General features: G+C 48.2%; 1 protein-coding gene across 1 annotated transcript in view; it reads right to left on the bottom strand.

The window, feature by feature from the left end:
* Positions 1 to 1,374: 1,374 nt before the first annotated feature.
* Positions 1,375 to 13,255, bottom strand: part of LOC141101095 (uncharacterized) — a 159,480-nt gene continuing 147,599 nt past the window's right edge. The window contains exons 2-3 of the mRNA XM_073589927.1: positions 2,583 to 2,736; positions 1,375 to 2,493 (exon numbers count right to left, since the gene is read on the bottom strand). Coding sequence (XP_073446028.1) covers positions 1,527 to 2,493; positions 2,583 to 2,725 — 1,110 coding nt within the window. The 5' untranslated portion in view covers positions 2,726 to 2,736 and the 3' untranslated portion in view covers positions 1,375 to 1,526. The remainder of the gene's footprint in view (positions 2,494 to 2,582; positions 2,737 to 13,255) is intronic.

Below are 13,255 nucleotides of genomic sequence, written 5' to 3'. Positions count from 1 at the left end.
ATACAATTTTATAATTGTTGACACTGGGGCCTATGGAAGGACAGGAGACTCTAGAGTCTTCAATACTTCCATAATGGCTCGGCGGCTACGCACCAACCAGTTGGATCTACCAACACCACGCCAGCTACCAGGTTCCACAGAAGAATCAGTCCCTTATGTCCTTGTGGCAGATGAGGCGTTTCAGTTAACGCGCAATGTCATGAGGCCATATCCCCGCCGCAACCTTGACCACAGGCGCATAATTTTTAACTTGCGCCTATCACGTGCTAGGCGACTGGTGGAGTGTTCCTTTGGCATTCTTTGTGCCAATGGCGGGTACTCCAGTCTGCCATTCAGCTGAGTGAATAAAATGTTAATGAAGTTGTTAAAGCGTGTGTGGTTCTTCATAACTTCACCAGGATACATGATTGTTCCTCCTCTGCTGGTGCTGTGCGTAGGCCGGACAATGTGCGCAGGGTGAGACCACCTATCTACCCTCAACATAGACCGCTCTCTGGGCTGAAAGTGCGTGATATTTTCACAAATTACTTTATCTCACCTGAGGGGGAAACTTCTTGGCAAGAGCATGCTGTGTCAATGTTATAATTTTGGGTTTTATGTGTGTCTAAATATATATATATTTATACCCCTTCGGATTCTATGACTGTTTCATTGCATTGGTAAGCGTATGTTAGTATGCTGACACTGTTTTAGAGAAATCACACAGATACGTAAAGTGTATTAGACAAATTTTTACTTTTGCCTTTTTTTTTGTTTTAAAGGCAAACATAATATTGCCATATGCAAACTATGGCAATGGGCCAAATTGCCCTTTTTCCTTAATAAAACTTTTTTGAAAAGTAACATTTTCAAACAACCAAAAAAAAAAAAAATGCTATATCAACATTGCTACATGAGAAAAATTCCCTACAAGGGAAAAAAGAGGTAGTCTACAGCCCCAAAATTATTGCTAACAGATAACATCACATTTCATCAGAATATTTTCCAATCGTATTAATATTCCACCATGACAGGCAAGGCTACCTTACGCCTTTCAGACAGATATGACATGTCTGTACAAAAGAGAATATTTCACTGCACTATACTGTAAAATGAAAGGATGACAATACACTACTCACTTGCTAATGCCTAGAAAAGGCGTGCTGGCCTTATTGAAGTAGTCACCTTTTTAGCCAGCTAGGTATAGTAACAAATCAAGGCGACCAGCCTTAATAACATCACGCTCTCTCTATGTCTTAAAACAAGTGAGTAGTGTATTTTCATCCTTTTACTTGACCAGTATAGCATGGTTAAATATTCTGTGTTCTACACACATGTAATATCTGTCTGAAAGGCGTAAGGTAGCCTTGCCTGTCATGGTGGATTATTAATGTGATTAGAAAACATTCTGCAAATATGTGACTTTTCACATTTTTAACAAAATTTGGTGATGAAGACCACCTGTTTTTTCCTTTTGATTGGTATTTGTAGCATCAGTCAAACCGCAATGGACATCTCCTGGCATCAGACTGATTGTGTAAAGAGAATTATAAATTCTCATACGTTGGGGAAGGAGAACGCGGAAGAGCAGCCTGTGGTTGCTGCTGGCTACTGTGCCCAATGTCGCCCTGTGTGGGGCCATACTGATGCCCATGATGTTGGAAGTGTCCTGCCTCCTGTGAATGTTGGGGGTACTGGCCAGAGTAATAATGGGGAGGGGCATCTTGTTGGCTGTGGTAGGCACGTGTCTCATACCCCCCAACATAGCCATATCGTCCCCAACCAGGTTGGGACAAGCCTCCAACACTGGGTGGTAACAAGTGGCCATATTGGTGGGGTTGGCTAGAGGCAGACATTTGTGGCTGCTGTATTGAGGAAGGGGGGTGAGGTGTAGGCCCACGTATTTGAGGATCCTCAGATCCTGCTTGAGCATGCATTTGTGGGGGGTGCCTAAGGCGCATGAGATTTTTTGAGGAAAGCTGCCACCTCTCAATATATTCAAACAATTTGTAGGGCGTATTGGGGTATGTGCACGCATCAAGCAGGATCTGAAAACATCCTCTAGTACGGAGCCTGACCTCACGGGAAAGGGCACGGAGATAATTGGCCAGGCTGCGTGAGTATGCCTCCTCCCCATCATCACTATTTACTCTGGCTAAATAATTTAGGACCCCAGTGTCCACATTAGTGCAGGTATCAGTGGCAGGTATTTGCCGCCTTCGGCTTCTTCCTCGCTGGGATGTGGCAGCAGGCTGTGGGGAGCCCCGGATGTGGTCAGTTGGGCTGCTGTTGATGTTGCCCTGCTCCTCTGCTCTTGCTGATGCTGTAGCAGCACCAGATGGTCCTGGTGGTGGGCTTTGGGGCGCAGGCAATGGCACATCCTGACTCGAATCTTCACCCCTGCTCCTAGTAGGGGGAGAAGATGGGCCAGCCACCTCTTCCCCTGCAGACCCAGGATCGATGATGGGGTCTGTTTCCGAGCCAGTTCCTCTGTCCGTAAGGTTGGACTGAGTTCTGTTATGAAATAGAACAGAGCCAAAACTAAATACATATTTTTGGCCCTGTAAAGTATCTGTGTAATGTGGTGTGAGGTATCTACTTACGGTCTGAGATCCAGAATTGGGGCGAGGAAGGAGAGGCGGTCATAGTAGATATACTTTCTTTTCACATAGCCCGTATTCCCACTCCTGGACCGCTGCTGACGTTCCCGGCGGTATTGGTCCCGGATGCTTCGCCAGCGTCTCATGACATCTTCCACTGCAATGTGACAGGAAATATTGTCAAATTCACATATTTGATTGGTCAGATTTGCTACCAGTAGTCTAGGCATGGGGCCTTCTGGGGTGTGCTTTCTACCCATGGTGGCATATGTAATTTGGGCATACAGGCCAAATACACAGGGTCACATTATCTACACTTAAAATAACTTGTTTGGCTAGGAGGATGAGGAGCTTGTCGCCTGGCCCAAATTATGGCAGTGTCAAACCACGTGTCACATCAAAATCTAACGGCCTCATGAGGAAAAAAGTTCAAGCACAGGAAGGGGGGTGCTGAATCTATATTCATTTTTTGTTCTGCGTTAATTTTAATCATTTTTTGGCTTGTACTTACTAATTTTCTGCTGCTCCTCATGTGGCCGATCACCAAAATCATGGAACATCTGCCTACTAGAGTTGAGCGACTTTTGGCTTTTTATGGTCGAGTTTCGTTTCGTGAAACCCGACTTTTCCAAAAGTCGGGTCGAGCAAGATCGGCCGATTATAGGGAAAAGTCGGGGTCGTCCCGAAACACGAAACCCAATGTAAATCAATGGGGAATAAAAGTCGGCAGTGAGAGGAGGACAGGAAACACACCTACAGTGCTCATTTGAATGCCAAAAGCATCAATTCTTCTTACTTAAGCTGGTCAACCTTAATTAACTTCATAATACAAGTTACGCACTGAAAAATGGTTATTTGGCTAAAGTTGTGGGGGGGTAGGGCTGGCTCCAGGTTTTCATGTGCCCTGGGCGAAAGAGCGCCCCTTTAACACATACCACAACTCATCATGCTCCAATACGGCAGAGAAATAGCGGTATAGTACAATGAAAAATACTTCACTTTTTACATCTCATGACGAGGCCCATCTATTTCTCCATACAGAATCATTGGTCCCATATAATGTTTGAAACAGTATATGATGAGCTCCACATAATGCTACAGTATATGTTGGTCCCCATGGATGAAGCTCCACTGTCTTATGGGCCCAAATAATGCTCCAAACATAATGGGCCCCATTTCTAATGCTCTAGTATATAATGGGCCCTGTAAATGCTGCTCCAGTGTCTGATGTCCACCTTTGGAATGTTCCAGTGTATGGTGGGCCCCATCTATCATTCTCCAGAGTATAGTGCTCCCCAAAAATTGCTGTTCCAACATTGAAAACAATCAAATAAGTCTCCTCGCTAGGGAATCCCTGTACTAGTCTGGACTCCTCGTCGTCCCCATCTTCCATCTCACTGCACAGTATTTCAACCTTGCAAGTGCTGTGATCCTGAGCAAGCAGGGGGGGCCCACTCGTTGGCGACGGCACTGGCACAGGGCCCCTGATAGTACGGTGGTGTGTCTGATGGCGGGTGGGCCGAACCTGCACTTTCATCTGCAGCTTCCTCTTTGTCACCGTGTAAGATGGAACTGTATATGGGAAGGGTAACCTGAGTTTCATCAGGGTCAGATTCAGGCCGGGTAGCGTGCGAGGGGAATGTAGTGGTCTGGGTCAATGTACCAGCAGATTCATCGAGCAGTGGCTGGGCATCAGTGCACTTGTGTCGCCCCCAGGAGTACGGTCGCCACAGTGGTATTACCTTCCTCCTAGGGAGTGTGATGTCATGCTTGGGAGCAACGAAGGATCTCTCTAGCAGGTTAACTGATTGGGCGGCGTTATTCCCACAAGTCATGACCCTCCAAACAGCGTTCATGAAGGCAAAGTGTTTGTTTTACGTGGGCAGTATGGTTGCAAAGCTGAACCTTAAAGGAATGTCCAGAAGGGCACCACCAGGAGTGGAGCCTATGGCGTAATTTGACTCAACACGGGCAACCTCAACCATGCCAGCTACAGAACAGATGCACACATTGCAAGCTTAATTCCGTTAACGAACGAGACTCCGTCATGCCCCGCGGTCCGAGTCCGGCTTACTAGGGGGACACGTGAGGCTCTGGCACATGAGATTGGCCAATAACTGGTGTGTCATGCCCTTACATGTCCGTGGCTGCATGTGCGCTACACTGAAAAGGCCAGCGTTTGTCGCTTACAGGTGCAGATAACCCGCTGAACAACGTTAGTGATGGGGATCACTGATTACAATTATTACCCGCGAACAATGATTTCCCAGTAAGTGCAGGTCAACCGCAGTTCCGGAATTAGGCCTAACCGTCATTCCTGAAAAAAATGAAAAACTTACGTGTGCAAACCACAGGTGCTGTAGCTTGCTTAACAGCTCGCCAGCCGTTCTCACGCCCAGTATGGGTTACACGTGATTGCACAAAGGTGAGAAAGGGTACCGTATCCCCGGATAACATGTATGGATAGTGTACACATTCAAAAGATATGTCTATACATCAGGAGGCAGGCTCAGACGGTGTTAGGCCCAGTATGGCTTGCACGTGATTGCACAAAGGTGAGAAAGGGTACCGTATCCCCGGATAACATGTATGGATAGCGTACACATTCAAAAGATATGTCTATACATCAGGAGGCAGGCTCAGACGGTGTTAGGCCCAGTATGGCTTGCACGTGATTGCACAAAGGTGAGAAAGGGTACCGTATCCCCGGATAACATGAATGGATAGCATACACATTCAAAAGATATGTCTATACATCAGGAGGCAGGCTCAGACGGTGTAAGGCCCAGTATGGCTTGCAAGTGATTGCACAAAGGTGAGAAAAAGTACCGTATCCCCGGATAACATGTATGGATAGCGTACACATTCAAAAGATATGTCTATACATCAGGAGGCAGGCTCAGACGGTGTCAGGCCCAGTATGGCTTGCAAGTGATTGCACAAAGGTGAGAAAGGGTACCGTATCCCCGGATAACATGTATGGATAGCGTACACATTCAAAAGATATGTCTATACATCAGGAGGCAGGCTCAGACGGTGTAAGGCCCAGTATGGCTTGCAAGTGATTGCACAAAGGTGAGAAAGGGTACCGTATCCCCGGATAACATGTATGGATAGCGTACACATTCAAAAGATATGTCTATACATCAGGAGGCAGGCTCAGACGGTGTAAGGCCCAGTATGGCTTGCAAGTGATTGCACAAAGGTGAGAAAGGGTACCGTATCCCCGGATAACATGTATGGATAGCGTACACATTCAAAAGATATGTCTATACATCAGGAGGCAGGCTCAGACGGTGTAAGGCCCAGTATGGCTTGCAAGTGATTGCACAAAGGTGAGAAAGGGTACCGTATCCCCGGATAACATGTATGGATAGTGTACACATTCAAAAGATATGTCTATACATCAGGAGGCAGGCTCAGACGGTGTCAGGCCCAGTATGGCTTGCAAGTGATTGCACAAAGGTGAGAAAGGGTACCGTATCCCCGGATAACATGTATGGATAGCGTACACATTCAAAAGATATGTCTATACATCAGGAGGCAGGCTCAGACGGTGTAAGGCCCAGTATGGCTTGCAAGTGATTGCACAAAGGTGAGAAAGGGTACCGTATCCCCGGATAACATGTATGGATAGCGTACACATTCAAAAGATATGTCTATACATCAGGAGGCAGGCTCAGACGGTGTCAGGCACAGTATGGCTTGCAAGTGATTGCACAAAGGTGAGAAAGGGTACCGTATCCCCGGATAACATGTATGGATAGCGTACACATTCAAAAGATATGTCTATACATCAGGAGGCAGGCTCAGACGGTGTCAGGCACAGTATGGATTTGATGGCCCAGACTACACAGCGGAGGAGCAGGGAGAGGTATAGATTGCAAATGCTGGGGCCCTGCCCAAGCAAGGGGGGCCCACTCGTGGGCGTCGGTACTGGCACTGGGCCCCTCATAGTACGGCGGTGTGTCTGACGGCAGGTGTGCACCACCACCGTCAGAGACACTTGATTGCACTATGAGGGACCCTGTGCCAGTGCCCGCGCCCAAGAGTCGGCCTACCCACCTGTCCAGGGCAACGGAACTCGCACGGTGTCGTGCGCTAGGTGGTGACCCCGGCCATGGGGAGGGGAGGCAGCACAGTTAGGGAGTTTTAGAAAGTGGCATATGTTGATGTTGGACATTCAGCTGATGCAAAAGGCGAAATAGGTGAAGTCCCAGGAAGAGGTGGACCAAAGCAAGCCATTTTTCTGTCACCCTATGTGTCATCAGGGGAAGGTGGGACAAAATCCTTGGAAACCCATGCATGGTTCATTTTAATGAAGGTTAGATCATCCACATTTTGGGTTGACAGACGGGTCCTTTTTTCTGTCAGGATTGATCCAGCTGCACTGAAGACTCTTTCCGATAGCACACTTGCAGCTGGGCAAGCGAGCTCCTGTAAGGCATATTGTGCCAATTCAGGCCAGGTGTCCAGTTTAGCAGCCCAATAGTCAAAGGGGAATGACCTGTGTGGGAGAACATCGATATGGGAGGAAAAGTAGTTTGTAACCATAGTTGACAACTGCTGTCTCCTGTCACTTTCCATCGATGCTGTATTACCAGTTGTGTGAGCGGTACTTGAAAAATCAGTCCACAACATTGTCATGAAACCCCTGTCTCCAACGCCACTTCTGCTGTGTGCACCATGAACAACTCTGCCAAGCTGCCCCCGGCCCGTACGGCTCGTGTGAGAACCATCACCGCTGCTGTGTGCTGGGAATGCCTCAAGCAACCGATTTACCAGAGTTGCTTGTTTATTAGCCAATATTAGGTCAAGGTTCTCCTGTGGCATGATGTTTTGCAATTTGCCTTTATAGCGTGGATCCAGGATGCTGGCCAACCAGTAGTCGTCATCGTTCATCATTTTGGCAATGCGGGGGTCCCTTTTTAGGATCCGCAAGGCATAATCTGACATGTGGGCCAATGTTCCCGGTGTCAATGATGCACTGCGAGTGCTGGTTGGAGGAGCACTTTCTGGCAAATCCACATCCCTCCAGTCACGCACAAACCCTGTACCAGACCTTGCCACGCCAACATTTTCACTTGCCCCACGAGATGTATCCTCCTCCCCTAAGTAATCATCCCCATCATCATCCTCCTCCTCCTCTTCTTCCTCCAACTCGTCCAGGAGAGGTCCCTGAGCAGACAATGGCTGAATGTCCTCAAGGATTCCCTCCACCTCTTCCTCCTCATCAACATTGGCTGCAGACGCCTGCTCCTTAAGGTGCGTCAAAGTTTGCATGAGCAGACGCATAAGTGGGATGCTCATGCTTAGGATGGCGTCGTCTGCTCTTACCAGCCGTGTGCATTCCTCAAAACACTGAAGGACTTTGCAGAGGTCTTTCAGCTTCGACCACTGCACACCTGTCAACTCCATGTCTGCTCTCAAAGTGCCTGGCCGTGTATCCTCCCACAAATGCATTATGGCCTGCCTCTGCTCGCACAGCCGCTCCACCATGTGCAGGGTGGAGTTCCACCTTGTTGCAATGTCGATAATGAGGCGGTGGTTGGGAAGGTGGAGCAATCGCTGCAGCTTCTGCATATGAACGGAGTGTACAGGCGACCGGCGGATGTGCGCGCACAGTCTTCGCACCTTATGGAGCAGGGCTGTTAACTCCGGATATTTTTGAGGAAGCACTGCACCACCAGGTTCAAGGTGTGAGCCAAGCAAGGTATGTGGCTGAGTTTTGAAAGGGCTATGGCTGCCACAAAATTACGGCCGTTATCACTAACTACCTTGCCTGCCTCAAGATGTACACTGCCCAGCCATGACTCAGTTTGTCGCTTCAAGTACTCGGCCAGCACCTCGGCGGTGTGTATGTCGCCCAAACACATCATCTGCATCACAGCCTGCTGACGCTTTCCACTAGCTGCTTGACAGGGGGACACCTCGTGTGCAACAGTGGCAGCTGCAGATGGAGTGCTCGTACGACTGCGCTCTGTGGACGAGCTTTCGCTTCTGGAGGAGGAGGAGGGTGGAATGCCTACAGCCAACTGTTTCCTATACCATGGGCTAGGCAGCACTGTCCCACCACCGCTGTCCCCTGTGGACCCTGCATCCACCACATTAACCCAGTGCGCAGTGATGGACACGTAACGGCCCTGGCCATGCCGACTGGACCATGCATCAGTTGTGAGGTGCACCTTTCCGCTCACTGACTGCTTGAGTGCATGGACAATGTGGTCTTTCACATGATGGTGGAGGGCTGGGATGGCTTTGCGAGAGAAGAAGTGGCGACTGGGTAGGTCATAGCGTGGTACTGCATAGGCCATGAGTTCGCGGAAAGCTGCGCTTTCCACCAACCGATAGGGCATCATCTCAAACGAGATTAGTTTGGCAATGTGGGCGTTCAAACCCAGTGTACGCGGATGAGAGACTGAGTACTTTCTTGACCTACTCATAGTGTCTGGGAGGGTGAGCTGGACTTGAGAGCTGCATATGGTGGAAGTAGCGGTGGACAGGGTGGACTGAGAGAGGTTTGATGATGGTGATGGAGTTGGTGTTCTTTCTGATGGCCTAGATTCAGTATTTCATTGATATAACAGTGGGATTCCCTGACTGCTGTGGCCTTGCAACGACACATCAACATTTGCTGCTGTGCTAACCAGTGGGCTTACAGTGGGGGAAACAATGTAGCGTTGCTGACTACCTTCTTTGTGATCAGTTGCACATGTGGCACTTGAGGTTTTGTGTTGTGTCCATGCTTGCAAGTGCATGCTGGTTAAATGTCTAAGCATGCAACTGGTATTCAAATTTTTCAGATTTTTCCCTCGGCTAAAGGTCTTTGCGCACTTCTTACAGATAACCTTGGCCTGATCATGAGGATTTTGTTCAAAAAAGTGCCACACTGCACTCTTCCTACTTTGGCAGACATTTTGCGGCCTAGCACGCTGTGATGTTTTGACCCTCTGGACAAGTTGTCCAGCAACTCTTTTGATTTTTGGAACCTGTCTTTGGAGTGCTCCGGGCCTGCCAGATAACAGCTGTTGCGATGTTGATGTCTACTGTGGATGCTCCTCATCTGAGCTATTGGAAGCAGCACCCTCTTCCCCCAATGGATGCCAATCTGGGTCAACAACTGGGTCATCCATCACCTCCTCTTCAATGTCATGTGCACCTTCCTCTGTGTCACCGTGTATGGTGGTATAGTGTGCGGGAAGGGGCACCTGAGTCTCATCAGGGTCAGAATCTGGCTCTGTACACTGCGAGGACAATGTAGTGCTCTGAGTGAATGTACCAGCAGAATCATCTATCAGCGGCTGTGCATCAGTGCACTCCATGTCAGATTCATCTTGGCCTGGGTAATTCACCATTTCACTTGATAATCCAGGCATGGTATGTGAAAACAGCTCCATGGAGTAATCAGTAGTATGGCCTGCGTCATCCTTCAATCTTGGTTGTGGTGAAGGACACAAGGAAAGGTGTGGTTCATGAACATGAGCCTCCAATGACGACTCAGTGCTTTTACTTTTTACAACTTCAGAAGAGGAGGCGATAGAGCTGGAGGCTGAGTCAGCAATGTAAGACAAAACTTTTTCCTGATGCTCTGGCGTTAAAAGCGGTTTGCCAACTCCTAGAAAACTAAGCCTTCGAAGCCTTATGGAGCCAGACGATGACGCAGGCTCAACACCTCCTGCATTCGGTCCTATTTTGCTTTTGCCACTACCATCAGATCCACCACCAACACCATCATTACCAGCTGCCAACCCCCGCCCAATTCCACGGCCTCTTCCACCAGCCTTCCTCATTTTTGGTAGAAATGTAGACAAAATCCTACAAACTATATAGTAATGTAAAACAAGGTACAAGGTGTCTATAGGACAGGGGAGATTTAGATTTTCTGCAGACACTTGTGGACACTGGACACTTGGATTGTGTGAGGCCCACTGAATATCACAGTGCTATGTCACAGGCTCGATGGCACAGGTGTGAAAAAAGTGACTACAGGATAAGGGAGATTTTGAATTTCTGCAGACACTTGTGGACACTGGACACTTGGATTGTGTGAGGCCCACTGAATATCACAGTGCTATGTCACAGGCTCGATGGCACAGGTGTGAAAAAAGTGACTACAGGATAAGGGAGATTTTGAATTTCTGGGAGATTTTGAATTTCTGCAGACACTTGTGGACACTGGACACTTGGATTGTGTGAGGCCCACTGAATATCACAGCGCTATGTCACAGGCTCGATGGCACAGGTGTGAAAAAAGTGACTACAGGATAAGGGAGATTTTGAATTTCTGGGAGATTTTGAATTTCTGCAGACACTTGTGGACACTGGACACTTGGATTGTGTGAGGCCCACTGAATATCACAGCGCTATGTCACAGGCTCGATGGCACAGGTGTGAAAAAAGTGACTACAGGATAAGGGAGATTTTAAATTTCTGCAGACACTTGTGGACACTGGACACTTGGATTGTGTGAGGCCCACTGAATATCACAGCGCTATGTCACAGGCTCGATGGCACAGGTGTGAAAAAAGTGACTACAGGATAAGGGAGATTTTGAATTTCTGGGAGATTTTGAATTTCTGCAGACACTTGTGGACACTGGACACTTGGATTGTGTGAGGCTCACTGAATATCACAGCGCTATGTCACAGGCTCGATGGCACAGGTGTGAAAAAAGTGACTACAGGATAAGGGAGATTTTAAATTTCTGCAGACACTTGTGGACACTTGGATTGTGTGAGGCCCACTGAATATCACAGCGCTATTTCACAGGCTCGATGGCACAGTTGTGAAAAAAGTGACTACAGGATAAGGGAGATTTTGAATTTCTGCAGACACTTGTGGACACTGGACACTTTTGGATTGTGTGAGGCCCAATGAATATCAGAGCGCTATGTCACAGGCTCGATGCAGCAGGTGTGAAAAAAGTGACTACAGGATAAGGGAGATTTTGAATTTCTGCAGACACTTGTGGACACTGGACACTTTTGGATTGTGTGAGGCCCAATGAATATCAGAGCGCTATGTCACAGGCTCGATGCAGCAGGTGTGAAAAAAGTGACTACAGGATAAGGGAGATTTTGAATTTCTGCAGACACTTGTGGACACTGGACACTTTTGGATTGTGTGAGGCCCAATGAATATCAGAGCGCTATGTCACAGGCTCGATGCAGCAGGTGTGAAAAAAGTGACTACAGGATAAGGGAGATTTTGAATTTCTGCAGACACTGGACACTTTTGGATTGTGTGAGGCCCAATGAATATCAGAGCGCTATGTCACAGGCTCGATGCAGCAGGTGTGAAAAAAGTGACTACAGGATAAGGGAGATTTTGAGTTTCTGCAGACACTTGTGGACACTGGACACTTTTGGATTGTGTGAGGCCCACTGAATATCAGAGCGCTATGTCACAGGCTCGATGGCACAGGTGTGAAAAAAGTGAATTGTAGAATTGGGCAGAATAGGAATCTCCCTAGAGTGTAGGTCTGTAAGAACGGAACAAGTCCTCCACTTATCCTTCCACAGTGACACACAGATAGCTTCACTGTGGCTGTGATAACAGCCGTTACACGGTACTGTGTGAGGAGCGTACACCGCTGTATGGTGTGAATAAATGCACGCTCAGTACCTTAGCAGGACAAAAAAAAAATTGGGATTGCTTTTAAAAAAGCAGTTTGCAGAGCAGTGGGTAAACAGCAATGCAGCTGTCAGGAAGCCTTAGAAGGCAGCCTAACAACCAACACCGCTGATCCACCACAATATAGTCTCCCCTTGCACTGCACACACAGTGACTGGTGTGTTGCACAGGCAAAATCGCTAGCAGCAGAAGCAGTTTTTTTGTCTTCTTCCCTGCCTAATGCTCTCCCTACAGAATCAGCAACCTCTCCCTATGCTAAGATCGGCAGAAGTAAGATGGCGGTCGGCGTGCACACCCTTTTATAACCCCTGTGACACCCACCAAAGCAAGCCAATCACTTGCATGCCCTTCTGAAAGATGGTGGCGACCCCTGCCTATGACATCACGTTGCCCACAGTGTCCGTGGATCCTGATTGGCTGAAAAAGAGCGCTAAACAAACTTTTGAAACGCGACTTTGGCGCGTAAGTCGCTGACCTCGTGGCCGACCTCATCTTAGGGTCGGGTTTCGTTTCATGAAACCCGACTTTGCCAAAAGTCGGCGACTTTTGAAATTGTTCGACCCGTTTCGCTCAACTCTACTGCCTACATATGCGCCTCCATGACTCCTCCTTTCTTGCCCGGTTGGCATAATGGGCATCACGTTGGTCCCACAGTTCGGGCCGCTCCTGCACCAGGACAATAAGCATTTCCACATTAATATAAGTGGACGCCATGATGCTGCTGTACTCCGTGGAGGCGTACTTCCTGGATGTCTGGAGCGCTTTTTGAGCTCATTTGCATGTCTCAGCTTCCTGATTATGGATTGGGCCATTTCCTGGCAGCAGCCAAAATACCTGCATATTTCTCGCAGGTCACACGTGTGGTCCGTGTGTAATCCGTATTTTTTGTGCACCCATAGACTTGCATTGGCGTACTACGGCCGTAGTACGCTGACAATCGCAGCATGCTGCGATTGGCAAGGACCGTAGAATATGGATGAGAAATATACGGCTGGTGCGAGGTACCCCATAGAGAATCATTTGTCCGTGTCTAATGCGTGCTT

This window comes from Dendrobates tinctorius, unplaced genomic scaffold, assembly GCF_039654945.1.
Source record: "Dendrobates tinctorius isolate UK_male_01 unplaced genomic scaffold, ASM3965494v1 ptg000114l, whole genome shotgun sequence".
In the NCBI taxonomy this organism is placed as follows: domain Eukaryota; kingdom Metazoa; phylum Chordata; class Amphibia; order Anura; family Dendrobatidae; genus Dendrobates; species Dendrobates tinctorius.
This window is presented reverse-complemented; position numbering and strand designations above follow the sequence as displayed.